General features: G+C 36.8%; 1 protein-coding gene across 1 annotated transcript in view; it reads left to right on the plus strand.

Moving 5' to 3' along the window:
• The window catches only part of CATSPERE (catsper channel auxiliary subunit epsilon), a 160021-nt gene that overhangs the window by 69485 nt on the left and 71645 nt on the right, over positions 1–18891 (plus strand). The window contains exon 9 of the mRNA XM_086344924.1: positions 14341–14833. Coding sequence (XP_086201050.1) covers positions 14341–14833 — 493 coding nt within the window. The remainder of the gene's footprint in view (positions 1–14340; positions 14834–18891) is intronic.

The raw sequence follows: 18891 nt of genomic DNA on the forward strand, positions 1-18891 counted from the left end.
ACTGAAGGCTTTTGGCAACTGCATCTGTCAATACTATCAGTACAATTTTTTATAACAGCATTTGTTCATTTTGTGTCTCTGTGCCACATTTAGTAATTCTTGCAATATTTCAAACTTTTTGTTATTGTTTATATTATTATATTATATTTTATGTAATAATAATATTAATGACTACAGCCATGAAATTAGAAAATGCTTGCTTCTTGAAAGGAAAGCTATGACAAGCCTAGATAGCAGACAGAATATTAAAGAGCAGAGATATCACTTTGCTGACAAAGGTCCATATAATCAAAGCTATGGTCTTTCCAGCAGTCATGTTACGGATGTGAGAGTTGGACCATAAGGAAGACAGAGTGCCGAAGAATTGATGCTTTCAAACTGTGGTGCTGGAGAAGACTCTTGGGAGTCCTTTGGACATTGAGGAGATCAAACCAATCAGTCCTGAAGGAAATCAACCCTAAATATTCATTGGAAGGACTGATGCTGAAGCTGAAGCTCCAATACTTTGGCCACCTGATGCAAGGTGCCTGATGCTGAGAAAGATTGAGGGGAAGAGGTGAAGGGGCAACAGAGGATGACATGGTTGGATGGCATCACAGACTCAATGGGCCTGAGTTTGAGCAAACTCTAGGAGATAGTGAGGGAGAGGGAAGCCTGGTATGCTGCAGTTCATGGGGTCACAAAGAGTCAGACATGACTTTGTGACTGAAGAACAATAAATATTAATGGTGGTCGTGATCAGTGATCTTTGATACTACTATTGCAAAATGATCACAATTAGCTGAAGACTCAAATTTTGGTGAGTATTTTTTACCAATAAAGTCTTTTTGATAAAGGTATATACCTTTTTCTTTTAGACAATGCAATTGGACACTCAATAGACTACAGCGTGTACACATAAGATTTCTATGCATTGGGAAACAAAAACAATCATGTGACTTGCTTTACTGCAATATGTGCTTAATGCAATGGTCTGGAACTGAACCCATAACATCACCAAATAATGCCTGTACTCTATGAAAATGAAAGCAAAAATATAGCTGGGGTAGCAATATTTATATTGGACAAAATAGACTTTAACATGAACTGTAATGAAAGACAAATTGGAACACAAATAATTACAAAGAGATCAATCCAAGAAGAATATATAACACTTATAAATATATAAGCATCCAACGTAGAAATACCTAAATACATAAAGGAAATATTAACAGACATTACAGGAGAAGTTGACAGTAATACAATAACAATAGGGTCCTTTAAACCCCACTTATATTAATGGACAGATTATCTATACAGAAAACCAATAAGGAAACACTGGCATTAAATGACACATTAGAACCAATGATGAGATGCACACAGAACATTTCACCCCGAAACATCACAATACACATTCTTTTAGGTACACATGGAATATTCTCCAGGATAGGTTACATGTAAGAACACAAAAAGAGTCTCAATAAATTTAAAAAGATTGAAATCATTTTTTCCAATCATAATGGTATGAGACTAGAAATCAGCTACAAGAAGAAACTAGACCAAAGCACAAGCAGATGGAGTCTAGACAACCATTGGTGTCACTGTGAATATCAAAGAGAAAATAAACTAACACCATGAGACAAATGGAAGTGGAAATATAACATCCTAAGTTCTATGGGCTGCAGCAAAGGCAATTCTAAGAGAGAAGCTTATAGCAGTACAGATTACATCAGGAAAGAAGAAAATCACAAAGAATCTAAACTTATACCTAAAGGAACTAGAAGAAGAAGAATAAACAAAATCCAAAGCTAGTAGAAGGAAAGAAATTATGAAATCAGAATGGAAACAAATAAAACAAAGAGGGAAAGAGGGAAGGAAGGGTGAATGAAGAGTTTGTTCTTTGAAAAGATAAACAAAGTTGATAAAACATTAGCCAGACACATCAAGAAAAAAGAGATTTGGCCCAGATAAATAAACTCAGAAGTGAAAGAGAAGTTACAACGGACACCATAGAAATACAAAATATAAGAAATTACTTATGAAAAATTATACACCAACAAATAGAACAAACCAGAGAAATGGAAGGATTCCTAGAAACATATAGTCTTTTAAGACTGAATCTGGAAGAAACAGAAAATCTGCACAGACCAATCATTAGTAATTAAATTGAATCAGTAATCAAAAAATTCTAACCAACCAAAGTCCAGGACTAGATGCCTTTACAGGTGAATTCTACTGAACATTTAATGAAGACTTAATCACTATTCTTCTTAAACTATCCCCCCAAAAATTGAATAGGAACTCATTCTATGAGGCTGGCATCACCTTGGTACTAAAACCAGATATAGACACTACAAAGAAGAAAATTACAAGCCAATATCACTAATGAACACTGATGCAAAATTACTCAACAAAATATTAACAAACCAAATTCAACAATTCCTTAAAAAAAATCATATACCATGATCAAGTGAGATTTATCCCAGGGAAAGAAGGGTGAATCAACATCCACAAATCCAATCACTGTGATACACCCCATTAACTAAATAAAAGATAAAAATCATGTGATCGTCTCAATAGATGCACAAAAAAACTTTTCACAAATTCAACATCCATTTATGATAAAGGCTCTCAACAAAGTGCATGCAAAGGAAATGTGTGTGTGCTCAGTCTGAGTTGTGTCCAACTCTTTAAGACCCTGTGGACTGTAGCCTGCCAGGCTCCTCTGTCCATGGGATTCTCCAGGCAAGAATACTGGAGTGGGTTGCCATTTCCTCCTCCAGGGGATATTCTAACCAAGGACCAAACCTATGTCTCCTGCATTGGCAGGCAGATTCTTTACCACTGAGCCACCTAGGAAGCCCAAATGAACATATCTGAACATAAAAAAGGCCACATATGACAAACCCACAGCTAATATACTCAATGGTGAAAGGCTGAAAGCATTTCTCTATGATCAGAAATAAGACAAAGATGTCCAGTCTCTCCACTTTCATCAACATAGTATAAAAATTTTCATCCACAGCAATCAGACAGTAAAAAAATAAATAAAATGAATCCATATTGGAAAGGAAAAAGTAAAACTGTTTGCAGATAACATGGTATTATATATTAAAAATCCTATCGATCCTACCAAAATACTATGAGAGCTAAAAAAAAAAAGTAAAGTTGCAGAAAATAAAATTAGCATATAGAAATCTGTTGCATTTCTATATGCTAGTAACAAAACTATGACAGAGAGAAATTAAGAAAACAATCCCACTTACAATTGCATCAAAAAGAATAAAATACATAGGAATAAATTTAACCAAGAAGGTTAAAAACCTGTATTCTGAAAAGTATAAGACACTGATAAAGGAAACTGAAGAAGACACAAATAAATGGAAACATATTACTTGCTCGTGAACTGGAAAAAACTAATATTTTTATATGCCCATACTACCCAAATCACTCTACAGATTCAGTGCAATTCCTATCAAAATACCAATGGCATTTTTTACAGAACTAAAATAATCCTAAAACATGTATGAAAATACAAAAGATCCTGAATACCCAAGCAACCTTGAGAAATAAGAACATAGCTGGAGGAATCACAATCTAATTGAAACTATACAACAGCATTATAGTAACAGTCATTTCACAGTTATAGTCATTTAAAGTATGATACTGGTGCAAAAATAGACACATAGGTCAATGGAACAGAATAGAGAACCCAGGAATATACCCACACTTATACAGTCAATTAATCTACAGTGAAGGAGACAAGAATATACAATGAGAAAAGAATAAAACTGGGCCAATTTCTTACATCATATATAAAAATAAACTCAAAATGGATTAAAGACTAAAGTATAACCTCTGGAGTGATGAAACTCCTAGAAGAAAACGTAAGGACTGTGCTCTGTGATGGTAGTGTTTTCCTGGTTTGGTCTCAGGCAAGGACAACAAAAGCAAATACAAACAAATGGACTGCATCAAAAGCTTTTCTTTTTTTTTTTTTTGGCCAGGGAGGGAAGAGGCATGCCACCCAATTTATAGGATCTTAGTTTCCCCAACCAGGGATTGAATCTGGGCCTATAGCAGTGAAAGCACCGAGTCCTAACCACTTAACCAGTTGACCACTAGGTAATTCCCAAACTAAAGCACTTTTGCACAGAGAAGGACACCATCAGTAAAATGGAAAGGCAAACTCCTGATTGGAGAAGATATTAGCAAGTGTTATATCTAATAAGCTAATATCTAGATGGTATAACACTTTGCACAGAAAAGGAAATGATCAATAATATCTAGATTGTATAAAGAAGTCATACAAATCAATATCAAGTAAAATCCAATTTAAAGATGGGATGATGATGTGAAAAGACATTTCTCCAAAGAATGCATATAAATGACCAATAGACACATGAAAAGATGCTCAATATGACTAATACTCAGGGAAATACAAATCAAAACCACAATGAGATACCATCTTTTTGATGCTCAAAAAGATGACAAAATAACAAATGTTGGCAAGGATATGGAGAAAAGGGAACCCTGATGCACTCCATATAATAAATATATGTAGTGCACTCCATGTAGTACATGACCCCAGTAGTAATTTATGGGTGTGAGAGTTGAAGGTTGAGTGGAGAAGAATTGATGCTTTTGAACTGTGGTGCTGGAGAAGACACTTGAGATTCTTGAGAGTCCCTTGGACAGGAAGGAGATCAAACCAGTCAATCCTAAGGGAAATCAACACTGAATATTCATTGGAAGGACTGATAGTGAAGTTGAAGCTCCAATACTTTGGCCACTCGATGTGAAGAACTGACACTGGAAAAGACTGTAATGCTGGGAATGATAGAAGAGAGTGGGGTGACAGAGGATGAGATGGTTGGATGGCATCATGGACTTAATGGACATGAGTTTGAGCAAACTCCGGGAGACAGTAAAAGACAGGGAAGCCTGGTGTGCTGCAGTCCATGGAGTCACAAAGAGTCAGATACTCCTGAGCAACTGAACAACACGCACTGTTGGTGGGAATGTTAATTGGCATAGCCACTATGGAAGAACTTCCTCAAGAAATTAAAAATAGAACTACCATATGATCTAGCAATTCCACTTCTGGATATTTGCCCTAAGAAAATAAAAACACTAAATTGAAAAGATAGATGTGTTCACTGCGGCATTATTTACAATAGCCAAGATATGGAAGCAACCTAAATATCCATCAGTAGATGAACCAATAAAGACGGGTTACACACACAGACACAATGAACTCAGGCGTAAAAAATAATGAAATCCTGCTATTTACAGCATGGATGGGCCTAGAGAGTATTATGGTAAATGAAGTAGGTCAGACAAAGAAAGCAAAATACTGTATGACCTCACTTGTATGTGAAATCTAAAACTCAAAGTGAAATAGAAACAGACATAGCTACAAAGAACCAACCGGTGGCTGCCAGGGGGTGGGAGGTGTGGGGACTTTGATGAAATAAGCAAAGGGAATTAAGAGGTACAAACCTGTCATTACACAGGGATAATAATAATTCACAGGGATATAATATGCAGTATAGGAATATAGCAACAATACTGTAATAATTTTGTGTGGTAACAGATGATTATTAAATTTATCATGGTGATCACTGTGTTATTACTTTGATTGTCAAATCACTATGTTGTACACCTGAAATGAACATAATGTTGTGTGTCAACTTCACTTTAATAAAACAAAATAAGTTATATGGCAAGCTAATTAAACAAAGAAATTCAACTTTATGGTAAGTAATACAGAATAAGTATAGATTTAATTTAGTTTTTTGGCAACATGTATATCAGTTGGTTTTCACAATTAATTCAGCAAATTTCAAATTAATTCAGCAAAATTAACAGTACTAATCAAGCTACTGTTAAAACTAGGGGTACAGTCAAGCTCCCTACCTTCTATATTCAAATTTTAATTGGGAATTCAAGAATTCAAATTATTCTAACATGGGAAATGGATAATTAACAAGTAAATATGTAAATAACGTATTGTATCAAGAACTATGAAAAACTATACTAAATGATAATACAGAGAGAAATACATTTAGATACCATCTTAGAGGAGGCATTGAGTTGAGATAAAAGGGTTTATATGAACCAGGAATGTGAAAAAATGTGGAAAGACTAATCTACATTCTTGAAAAAAGATCAATGATGGAACAAATACATAAACAATTATAGACCAATACATCTGAAAACTTAAAGAAAAAACATTCTAGAAAGTAGTTTTCAAACATGACTCAAAAGGAAATACAGGAGTTGAGCAATATTTTAACTATGAAGAAACTTAATCAGTATTTAACAGTCTTTAAGGAGGGCGAGAGAGCACTAGCACAGACAATTTCAATCCTAACTTGCAAAATGAAGTTACCAAGTTTGCATATGCCAATTCAGGCAAGGTATATATGAGAAAGAAAACTTATATGCTGATGTCATTTATGAACCTAGATGCAAAATTCTGAATAAAATATTAGCAAAATAAACCCAATAATATATGAAAAGAGAAATGACATATAATCAAGTTGATTTATACCAGAAGTGCAAGCTTAGTATAATATTTTAAATGTTTTAACATAATTTATTACATTAATAAATTAAAGGAGAAAATTGCATGTCATCTCAATAGGGACAGAATGAAGCTTTATTTTTACCTCCATATATTACTTACCTCATGAAAGTGAAAGCTGCTTATTCATGTCCGACTCTGCGACCCCATGGACTCAGTCCAGGGAATTCTCCTGGCCAGAATACTGGAATGGGTAGCCTTTCCCTTTTCCAAGGGATCTTCCCAACCCAGGGATTGAACCCAAGTCTCCCACATTGCAGGCAGATACTTTACCAGCTGAGCCACAAGGGAAGCCCAAGAATACTGGAGGGGGTAACCTATCCCTTCTCTAGCGGATCTTCCTGACCCAGGACTTGAACCGGGGTCTCCTGCATTGCAGGCAGATTCTTTTCCAACTGAGCTATCAGGGAAGCTTAGTACTTACCTCATATCATACATTAAAATAATCTCAGATTAATAATAATTATGATAATAATAAAACAACTTCAGAAGACATACATGTGAAAGGCTTAGCTGAGAACTTTTAGAAAGAGATAGGATAATACTTTTATTGCCTCAGGATAAAAAATTTCTATAATTGATAAAAGTATCTCAAATTATAAAATCAAAGATTTGATAAACACTCATTAATAGGTACATGAAATGATGTTTGACTTTATTGATAGAGAAAAATATTAATAGCCCAAAAAGGACCATTTTACACACAGAGACTGATAAATATGTTAATATTTTATAATGTTATTAATGAAAACATGTCAGTCTATAAAGCCTTCTGTAACAAAATACCACAAGCTGGGTGATTTTATAACAACAGAAGCTTATTTTTCACAGTTCTGGAGGCTGGAAATCTGAAATCAGGGTGGCAGTATGGTTGATTGAGGGCGCTCTTTTGGGTGTCAGAATTCTCACTGTATCCTCACATGGCAGAATAGGCTGGAGAGCTCTCTTGGGTTTCTTTTACAAGGGCATTAATCCCACTTATGAGAGCTCTATCCTCATTACTTACCTCTCTAAGGCCCCACTATAACCATTATACTGGGCATTAGGATTTCAATATATGAATACTGAGCAAACACACATTTCACACCATAGCAATGTGCAACAATGGGAACACTTACATACATTGCTAGCAGAAGTATAAATTGGCACAACCAATTTGAAAGATATTTTTACATTGTCAGACAAAATTGAAGATGCATATATCCAATGGTTGAGCAATTCAACATCTGTGGTTACCTTAGAGAAACCCATGCACAGGTGAATCAAGAGATATGTGAAAGTATATTTGTAGCAGCATTTTTCTGAAAGGAAAAAATCTGAAACTCTAATTTCCTTTCATAGAGAAATGGATACAGTCTCTTGCATAATTATGCTATAGAATGTATACATTATACAGCTGTGAGAAATAAACACAGCAACACAAATCAACATGAATGTATTTCACAAGCATAATATTGAAGGAAAAAGGAATGGCAAAGTACTTCTGCATTCTTGCCTTAAGAACCCCATGCACAGTATAAAGATGCAGAAAGATGTGACACTGAAAGATGAACACCCCAGGTCGGAAGCTGTCCAATATGCTACTGAATGAAAAGTCTGAATCAAAGTGGAAAAAATGTCCAGTTGTGGTAAAAGTTGTGTCTGGTGGTAAAAGTAAAGTCCAGTGCTGTAAAGGACAATATTGCATAGGAACCTGGAACGTTAGGTCCATGAATCAAGGTAAATTGGAAGTGGTCAAACAGGAGATGGCAAGAATGAACATCGACATTTTATAAATCAGTGAACTAAAATGGACTGGAATGGGCAACAATCCCTTAGAAGAAATGGAGTAGCCCTCATAGTCAACAAAGTCTCAAAAGCAACAGAATGATCTCGGTTCATTTCCAAGGCAAACCATTCAATATCACAGTAATCCAAGTCTGTGCCCCAACCACTAATGCCAAAGAAGCTGAACAGTTCTATGAAGATCTACAAGACCTTCTAGAACTAACAGCAAAAAAAAGATGTCCTTTTCATCATAGGGGATTGGAATGCAAAAGTAAGAAGTCAAGAGATACCTGGAGTAACAGGCTAGTTTGGCCATGGAGTACAAAATGAATCAGGGAAAAGGCTAACAGAGTTTTGCCAAGAGAACACACTAGTCAGAGCAGACACCCTCTTCAACATGAGAGACGACTCTGCACATGAACGTCACCAGATGGTCAACACTGAAATCTGATTACATTCCTTGCAGCCAGAGATGAAGAAGCTCTATACAGTCAGCAAAAACAAGACCAGGAGCTGACTGTGGTTCAGATCATGAACTCCTTATTGCCAAATTCAGACTGAAATTGAAGAAAGTAGGGAAAACCACTAGACCATTCAGGTATGACGCAAATCAAATCCATTATGATTATACAGTGGAAGTGACAAATAGATTCCAGGGATTAGATTTGATAGAGTACCTGAAGAACTATGGATGGAAGTTCATAATATTATACCAGAGGTGGTGATCAAGACCATCCCCAAGAAAAAGAAATGCAAAAAGGCAAAATGGTAGTCTGAGGAGGCCTTACGGATAGCTGAGAAAAGAAGAGAAATGAAAAGCAAAGGAAAGATAAACCCATCTGAATACAGAGCTCACAGAATAGCAAGGAGAGAGAAGAAAGCCTTCCTAAGTGAACAGTGAAAAGAAACAGGGGGAAACAACAAAACAGAATGGGAAAGACTAGAGATCTCGTCAAGAAAATCAGAGATACAAAGGGAATATTTCATGCAAAGATGGGCACAGTAAAGGATAGAAATGGTACGGACCTAACACAAGCAGAAGAGGTGGCAAGAATACACAGAACTATACAAAAAAGATCTTAATGATGCAGATAACCATGGTGGTGTGATTGCTCACCTAGAGCCAGACGTCTTGGAGTATGAAGTCAAGGGGGCCTTAGCATCGCTACGAACAAGCTAATGGAGGTGATGGAATTCCAGTTGAGCCATTTCAAATCCTAAAAGATGATGCTGTGAAAGTACTGCACTCAATATGCCTGCAAATTTGGAAAATTCAGCAATGGCCACAGGACTGGAAAAGGTCAGTTTTCATTCCAATCCAAAGACAGGCAACACCAAAGAATGCTCAAACCACAGCACAATTGCACTCATTTCACACGCTAACGAAATGATACTCAAAATTCTCCAAGCCAGGCTTCAACAGTACGTGAACCAAGAACTTCCAGGTGTTCAAGCTGGCTTTAGAAAAGGCAGAGGAACCAGAGATCAAACTGCCAACATCTGCTGGATCATCGAAAAAACAAGAGAATTTTAGAAAAACATCTACTTCTGCTTTATTGACTATGCCAAAGCCTTTCACTGTGTGGATCACAACAAACTGGAAAATTCTTCAAGAGATGGGAATACCAGACCACCTGACCTGCCTCTTGAGAAATCTGTATGCAGATCAGGAAGCAACAGTTAGAACTGGACATGGAACAAAGGACTGGTTCCAAATTGGGAAAGGAGTACATCAAGGCTGTATATTGTCACCCTGTTTATTTAATATATGCAGAACACATCATACGAAATGCCAGGCTGGATGAAGCACAAGCTGGAATCAAGACTGCCAGGAGAAATATCAATAACCTCAGATATGCAGATGACACCACCCTTATGACAGAAAGCAAAGAAGAAGAATCTTGTGATGAAAGTGAAAAAGGAGAGTGAAAAAGTTGGCTTAAAACTCAGCATTGAAAAAACAAAGATCATGGCAAATAGATGGGGAAACAATGAAACAATGACAAACTATTTTCTTGGATTCCAAAAATCACTGCAGATTGTGACTGCAGCCATGAAATTAAAAGACACTTGCTCCTGGGAAGAAAACCTATGATAAACTCAGATAGTCTTTAAAAGCAGAGACATTATTTTCCCAACAAAGGTCCATCTAGGCAAAGTTATGGTTTTTCCAGTAGTCATGCGTGGATGTGAATCAGTTCTAATGAGGTGGATGAAACTGGAGCCTATTATACAGAGTGAAGTAAGCCAGAAGGACAAACACCAATACAGTATACTAACGCATATATATGGAATTTAGAAAGATGGTAACGATAACCCTGTATACGAGACAGCAAAAGAGACACTGATGTATAGAACAGGCTTATGGACTCTGTGGGAGAGGGAGAGGGTGGGAAGATTTGGGAGAATGGCATTGAAACATGTGAAATGTCATGTATGAAACGAGATGCCAGTCCAGGTTCAATGCACGATGCTGGATGCTTGGGGCTGGTGCACTGGGACGACCCAGAGGGATGGTATGGGGAGGGAGGAGGGAGGAGGGTTCAGGATGGGGAACACATGTATAAAAAAATTAAAAAAAAAAAAAAAAGAAGGCTGAGCACCAAAGAATTGATGCTTTTGAAGTGTGGTGTTGGAGAAGACTCTTGAGAGTCCTGTGGACTGCAAGGAGGTCAATCCAATCCATCCTAAAGGGAATCAATCCTGAATATTCATTGGAAGCACTAATTCTGAAGCTGAAGCTCCAATACTTTGGCCACCCGATGTGAAGAGCTGACTCATTGGAACAGACCCTGATGCTGGGAAAAATTGAAAGCAGGAGGAGAAGGGGATGACAGAGGATGAGCTGGTTGGATGGCATCACCGACTCAATGGACATGAGTTTGAGAAAACTCCAAGAGATGGTTGAAAGACAGGGAAGCCTGGCATGCTGCAGTCAATGGAGTTGAGAAAAGTTGGACGCAACTGAGTGACTGAACAAGAACACCTGAAATATAATGTGGCATGTGAAACTGAATAGGGGGAAAGATTAAGATTCCATTAAAGTATTGGAATAGTTTGAACTTTTTCCTGAATATAATGTATGGGCCACTGAATTTTCTAAGTAGTTTTTAAGCAAGCACAGAAAATAGAAAGCAGAGAGAGAAACTGGTAACTGACTTCATAGAGCACAGAAATTCTGTTAATTGGGAGCTTGCAGAAGGGAATATTGAATAGAAATTCCCTAGGGTACCTGCAATCGTGCTCCCTGAATATGGAAACCTAGCATGCTGCTGCTGCTGCTAAGTCGCTTCAGTCATGTCCGACTCTGTGCGACCCCATAGACGGCAGCCCACCAGGCTCCCCCGTCCCTGGGATTCTCCAGGCAAGAACACTGGAGTGGGTTGCCATTTCCTTCTCCAGTGCATGAAAGTGAAAAGTGAAAGGGAAGTCGCTCAGTCGTGTCCGATTCTTAGCGACCCCATGGACTGCAGCCTACCAGGCTCCTCCATCCTTGGGATTTTCCAGGCAAAGTACTGGAGTGGGATGCCATTGCCTTCTCCAGGAAACCTAGCATATCTCCTCCTGAAAGCATTTGAATTAACAAGTTATAACTACTTAAGATAACAAATTTGGAATCAGGAGGGGAAAAGCAGAATGAGGCACAATGGGAACAAGAGGTATACCTCAGAGGTATCTCATAACTTGTTTCTGCTTCTCCCTTAAATATTAAAGGACATTTAATATTAAATATTAAAGGACCACCAATTACAGAAAGCTTCGAACAGATTCAGAGACCTAAATCAATAAACAGAACAAATCAATTCAGAGGACACAGCACACAGCAGGAAGCAAAAGAAAGTTCACAAAAAAATATACTGTGTACACAGAAATAAGAGAAGATATTATACATATAAAAGGTGACTAAGATGCTATAAAATGAGAAAGAAGAGAAGAATTTGAAACGTGTATAAATGTAGTCACAATTTTTTTTAAAAAATCAAAGGTTTGAAAGCAAAAGGATAGACATGGAAACCTGAAAAGCTCAGTATGCTCGGCCAGGCCTTCAGTCCTGGGTCCTTCCTAGACCTCGTAGATAACCAATTATCCAATCAAACAAAATAGTCACCAGTACATAATTGTTCTGTGGCTGCTTATACGAGATTATTATATAGTCAGTGGACAATAACAAAATGATACTGATGATTTGAAAAGACCAACTGGTGCTTGAAACCAGTGTTAGAGTCAGTGGTGTGGCTTGCCCAAAGCAATAATTGGGTCCAGTTTAATGGTGCCATGGTTTAGGGCATAGAAGTTTGATGACATCCCTTCAATTGCCCCAACGTGGGGTTTCCTTCACCTGGCAGGACCTCATTCTGAGTGGGCAGAATGCCATCACCACCAACCGAGTGTATATTCATTGAGGAAATGGGAAACTCAAGAAGCATTTACTGAACATCCTATAAACTGATGTGTCCTGAATTGCCCTGCTGAGAAATTCTCCTTAGAACTTCTCCTAAGTTTTAAGATACATATCAGAGTACTTGTTTTCACAAATACATTTGTGTGTCCACTTCAAAAGATAGACCCAGCCCTGTTAAATTTTATAATATGAAGAAAAAAAGTGACAATCTTAAAAACTTATAGAAAGGCACCTCATTTAAATAATAAGAGTCAATGTGTCGTCTGACTTCCCATTAGTAAAGCTGAAGATGCAAGGCTGGAGAAAATGCCTTCAAAATTTTGAAGTCTCTAGCCAAATTATCTTGCCAGTTAATGTAAAATAAAGATATTTTGGGGTATTCAGAGTCTCAAAAATTTTATGTTCACACACCCTTTATCAGAGAGGTGCTAAAAAATGTGTTTAACAAAACAAGAAAGATCCAAGCATTGGACCCAGTAAATGGTGACTTCAACCCAGGGAATGAAGAAAGAAAATTTCAGGAAAGAAGTACTAGGTTACCTCTGCATTTACCACAAGGAAAATATTATGGAGCACCATTTTAATTATCTACTGGAAAACTTAGAAAACTGAACACATTTTTAAGTGAAATTATTAACTTTATGGGAAATATTGTAAATATACATATAGGAAAACTTAATTATAACTTTCTCAGTAGTTAACAGTATGTATATATTAAATAACAATGTAAATACTATAAATTTAGCTAAACAGCATAATATTAACTTGAAAAAAGAGATGTACAGGTAGGTATATTATGAGGCAGAAATAGTTTGGTGTGTCATATAAGAAGCCAATAATGAACAAAATTACATATTAAGAGAGCAGTATAAGAATACTTATTTGAGATAATGGAGACATTTCAGAACAAAGAGCTGCAAGAATCAAAACTGTTTTCTTTTGGTAACTATAAAGTGAGGAATGAAGAGAAATGGGGCCGTGGTAGCGTTTTAATATTATTTGTTTTGTTTTACCCGACTTACGTTGATAAAAATAAAAATTTTTATAAAAGATGATAAATGAGGTGGATGAACCTAGAACCTGTTATACAGAGTGAAGTAAGTCAGAAAGAAATATTAATGCATATATATGGAATCTAGAAAAACAGTACTGATGAAACTATTTACAGAGAAGCAATGGAGATGCAGTTGTAGATAATGGTCTGGTGGACACAGCAGGGGACTGAGAGGGTAGGACAAATTGAGAAAGCAGCACTAACATATATACACTATCAAATATAAAATATGTAAAATGTAAAATAGATAACTAGTGGGATGCTCCTGTATAACACAGGGAGCTCAACCTGGTGCTCTGTGATGACCTAGAGGGGTGGAATGGGGGACGGGGGTGGAGGGAGGCTCAAGAAGGAAGGGATACATATATATATATATAATTATGACTGATTTGCACTGATGTATGGCAGAGGCCACCACAACATTGTAAAGCCATTATTCCCCAATAAAAAATAAATTTTTAAAAAAGATGATGCCAGAACCATGCAAGATGGATGAGAAGAAGGAGGGGGTGCATTTTACTTTTATATTTTCTATTTTTCTCTTTTTAGGAAATGGTATGTCTCGGTACCAATGACAACAAGAGATGTGCTAAAAGAGGTTAGAGGAAATCAAGTGGCTTTTCAAGACTGCTTTATTGCAAATAGTCTTTTCCTGCTGACTTTTCCTTTGTTGACAATACCTGAGATTCCTGGGTTTTTACCAATATCTTCACCACGGGGTAGTCAGTTAATAGCAAATTGGGCTGCTTGTGTTCCTTCGTTTGTTGTGGTAGTAGCTGACATGGAGACCTTTCAGACAAATGATTCATTCCATACTTGGACCAGAATCAGAGTGCCTCCAAATATTCTGACTGAAGATGAAAGACACAATGTGTCTGATGTGACCCTATCACGGGATGGAATATTTTTTTTAATAAATGGTATTCTCTACTTAAAAAATTATAATACATTTACAAGACTGGGAAGCAATGCAAATCTTCCTGATGGTGGAATTATTGGCATTACATCAAGAAAGTGGTGTTGGATCAACTATTTATTAAAGGTTAGTAAAAGATTACATATATATGTATATTATACCCGCACATTTAGATATATTTACCGAACTGTTTAATCTTCCCAGGTGGCCTAGAGATAAAGAATTTGCCTGCCAATGCAGGAGATGTGGGTTCAATCCCTGGGTCAGGAAGATCCCTGGAGAAGGAAATGGCAACCCACTCTAGTATTCTTGTCTGAGAAATCCCATGGACAGAGGAACCTGGTGGGCTACAGTCTATGGGGTTGCAAAAGAGTTGGATGTGACTTAGTGACTAAACAACAGCAGCAGCTATTTTTGGTTGTAGGTTTTTTTCTTTTTATCTCTTTATGTACATTGTGCCACTCCTTCTGGCCTGTAGAGTTTATCCTGAAAAGTCAGATAATTCTCTTATGGTAGTTCCCCTATTTATAACTGTTGCTTTTCTCTTGTTGCTCTTAAGACTCTCTCTTTATCTTTAATTTTTTTTGTCACTTTAATTATATTTTGTCTCTGTGTTCATCTTGTTTGGCAACCCTCTGTGCTTCCTGGACCGGGATGTCTGTTTCTTTTCTCAACTTAGTGAAGTTTTCAGCTCTTATTTCTTTAAATAAATTCTCTGCTCCTTTCTTTCTCTCTTCTCCTTTCTTTTATCTTCTCCCCAATAATGCAAATGTTAGTATGATGTTGCATTGATGTTGTCCCAAAGGGACAGTTCATATGGTTTTCACTACTCTGTCTTCCTGACCACTGATTAATTTCTCTGTATCATCTAATCTTATTGTCAGTACCTTCTAGAATGTTTTTCATTTTAGCTTTTATATTCCTCTGCTCTAGCTCTTTTTATATATTTTCTAACTCTGTTGAAATTCTTACTATATTCATTCACTCTCCCAAATTCATTGAGCATTTTGTGTTCATTATCTTGATCTCTTTATCAGATATATTGCTTATCTCCACTTTGCTAAATTCTTTTTCTGGGATTTTGTCTTGTTCCTTCATTTGGAACATAATTGTCTGCCTCATTTTCCCAGTTCTTTACTGTTTACTTCTATGTGTTAGCTAGGTCAGCTGTGTCTCCTGAACTTGTAAAAGTAGCTTTACATAGGAGACAGTCTTTGAGGCCCAGCAGCACACCCCTTTGGTTACCAGAACTATATTCTTTAGTGGTACCCCTGACGTGGATGGTGGGGCTGAGTAATGGGCATGCTGATCAGTGAGGCTGGCACCTGGCCAAGCTGGCTGTGAGGCTGCCCTTTGGGCGGTGGCTGTGCACCCATTGGAGAGCAGGGTAGGCTTTCTGCTCAGTTGGTTGTGTGGCCCAGCAGATGCGGGGCCTCTGCAACCCCTTGGAGGACAGGGCTGGGTTTCTGTGTAGCCGTCTGCATGGCTCAGGTGGCCTCTTGGCTGGTGCGAACCTGTTGCAGAGTGGGGCCAAGTCAAACAACTCTGAGTACAAAGTTAAAACAAATTTATGCAAGCTACCAGAGCTTCCCTAAGATGACATATGTAACAGCTACACGCCCATATCAATTAAAGAAATTGAATTTGTTATTTAAAAACCTTACCACAGAGAAAACTTCACGCCAAGAGTATTTCACCAGTGAATTCTATATTTTTTTTTTAAAAATGCCACAATTTCTAAAATCTTTCAGAAAACTGAACAAGGAGGATACTTCCCAATTTATTCAGTGAGGCCAGCATTATGTGATACCACAACCAAGAATAACACATGATAAGGATATAAAACTGCAGACCAATATCTCTTATTAACAAAGATCTAAAACCTATGAACAAAGTGTTAGTAAACCAGATCTAAAAATATGTAAAAAGGAAAATGCATCATGACCAAGTGGGTTTAACTTAGGAATAAAAGAGTGACTTGCAATAGAAAATCAATCAACTTAATTCACCTTATTAAAAAATAATTTTAAAAACTCATATGATCATCTCAATAGGTACATATAAAATCATTTGACAAAATGTAGTATACACAATTGATTTTAAAAATCAGCAAATTAAGAATAAAAGAGAACTTCCTCAACCTAACACAGAACATTTATAAGAAATCTTAAGCTACCATTGTCCAATGGTAAAAGACTGTTATTTACTCTGCTCAGATTTGATGTAAGAATGCTGTTGCTGGTTAAACCTACCATTTGGTGTTCATTTTTTATTAACACCATTTGCTCCTTTGTTCCTTTCTCCCATTTCTTGCTTAACATAAGGAGCAAGGTGCTAATGTTTGCCCACACCACATCCATTCAACTTGGTACTGACAGTTCTAGCAGATGCAATGAGTTAAGAAATGAATGAAAGGAATCTGTATTGAAAAGGAGACTATCTTTATTCAAACACTTTTAGACATAGAAAAGATTATGAAATCTATTTTTTTTAAGTTACAGGGCTAATAAATGTGTTTACCAGGTTGCAGTATGTAAGATCAATATAAAAAAAAACCAACTGCATATTTATATAGCAATTTAATTTTGTATATGAAAGATATAAACATATAAATGAACAATCATAAATTGAAAATTTTAAAAATACTGTTTAAATAGAATTTAAAATATTAATACTTAGGAATAAACCTGATAAAAGACTCACAAATATATATACTTTAAAACTACAAATATTATTGAGTGAAGTAAAAGACATGTATAATGTATCATCGGTTGAAATGTATGAAAATGTATCTTGTTCATAGGTGGAAAAAATGCAATATTGTTACAATGAGAATTCTTGAGAAAAGCAGCACTTCAATTAAAATCCTATTGGCTTTCATAGAAATTAAGAAGCTGATTCTATCAGTATGGAACAAAAAAAAAATCTGGAAATAAATGCCACTAAAAATGTAGATCTTGGTTGGAATGCAGAATATTTTAAAAGTTTTGAATTCTTCCTAAGCTTATCTACATGAACAGTATGAAAAGGCAAAAAGATAGGACACTGAAAGATGAACTCCCCAGGTCGGTAGGTGCCTAATATGCTACTGGAGATCAGTGGAGAAATAACTCCAAAAAGAATGAAGAGATGGAGCCAAAGCAAAAACAACACCCAGTTGTGGATATGACTGGTGATGGAAGTAAAGTTCAATGCTGTAAAGAGCAATATTGCAGAGGAACCTGGAATGTAGGTCCATGAATCAAGGCTAATTGGAAGTGGTCAAACAGGAGATGGCAACAGTGAATGTTAATATTTTAGGAATCAGTGAACTAAAATGGACTGGAATGGGTGAATTTAACTCAGATGACCATTATATCTACTACTGTGGGCAAGAATCCCTTAGAAGAAATGGAGTAGCCATCATAGTCAACAAAAGAGTCCAAATGCAGTACTTGAGTCCAATCTCAAAAAAGACAGAATGATCTCTGTTCATTTCCAAGGCAAACCATTCGATATCACAGTGATCCAAGTTATGCCCCTACCAGTAATGCTGAAGAAGCTAAAGCTGAATGGTTCTTTGAAGACCTAAAAGACCTTCTAGAACTAACACTCAAAAAAAGATGTCCTTTTCATTATAGGGGACTGGAATGCAAAAGTAGGAGTCAAGAAATACCTGGACACATTTGGCACATTTGGCCTTGGAGTACAGAATAAAGTAGGGCAAAAGCTAATAGAGTTTTACCAAAAGAATGCACTGGTCATAGCAAACACCCTCTTCCAACAACACACGAGAAGACTCTACACATGGACATCACCAGATGGTCAATACTGAAATCAGATTGATTATATTCTTTGCAGCCAAAGATGGAGAAGCTCTATGCAGTCAGCAAAAACAAGACCGGGAGCTGACTGTGGTTCAGATCATGAACTCCTTATTGCCAAATTCAAATTTAAATTGAGAAAGTAGGGAAAACCACTAGACCATTCAGGTATGACCTAAATCAAATCCCTTATGATCATACAGTGGAAGTGACAAATAGATTCAAGGGACTAGATCTGATAGAGTTCCCTGAAGAACTATGGATGGAGGTTCATGACATTCTACAGGAGCCAGCAATCAAGACCATCCCCAAGAAAAAGAAATGCAAAGATGCAAAATGGCTGTCTGAGGAGGGCTTACAAATACCTGTGAAAAGAGAAGT

Source organism: Bos grunniens, chromosome 16, assembly GCF_055505025.1.
Source record: "Bos grunniens cultivar Pamir isolate PY7600 chromosome 16, Bosgru_T2T1.0, whole genome shotgun sequence".
Lineage (NCBI taxonomy): Eukaryota > Metazoa > Chordata > Mammalia > Artiodactyla > Bovidae > Bos > Bos grunniens.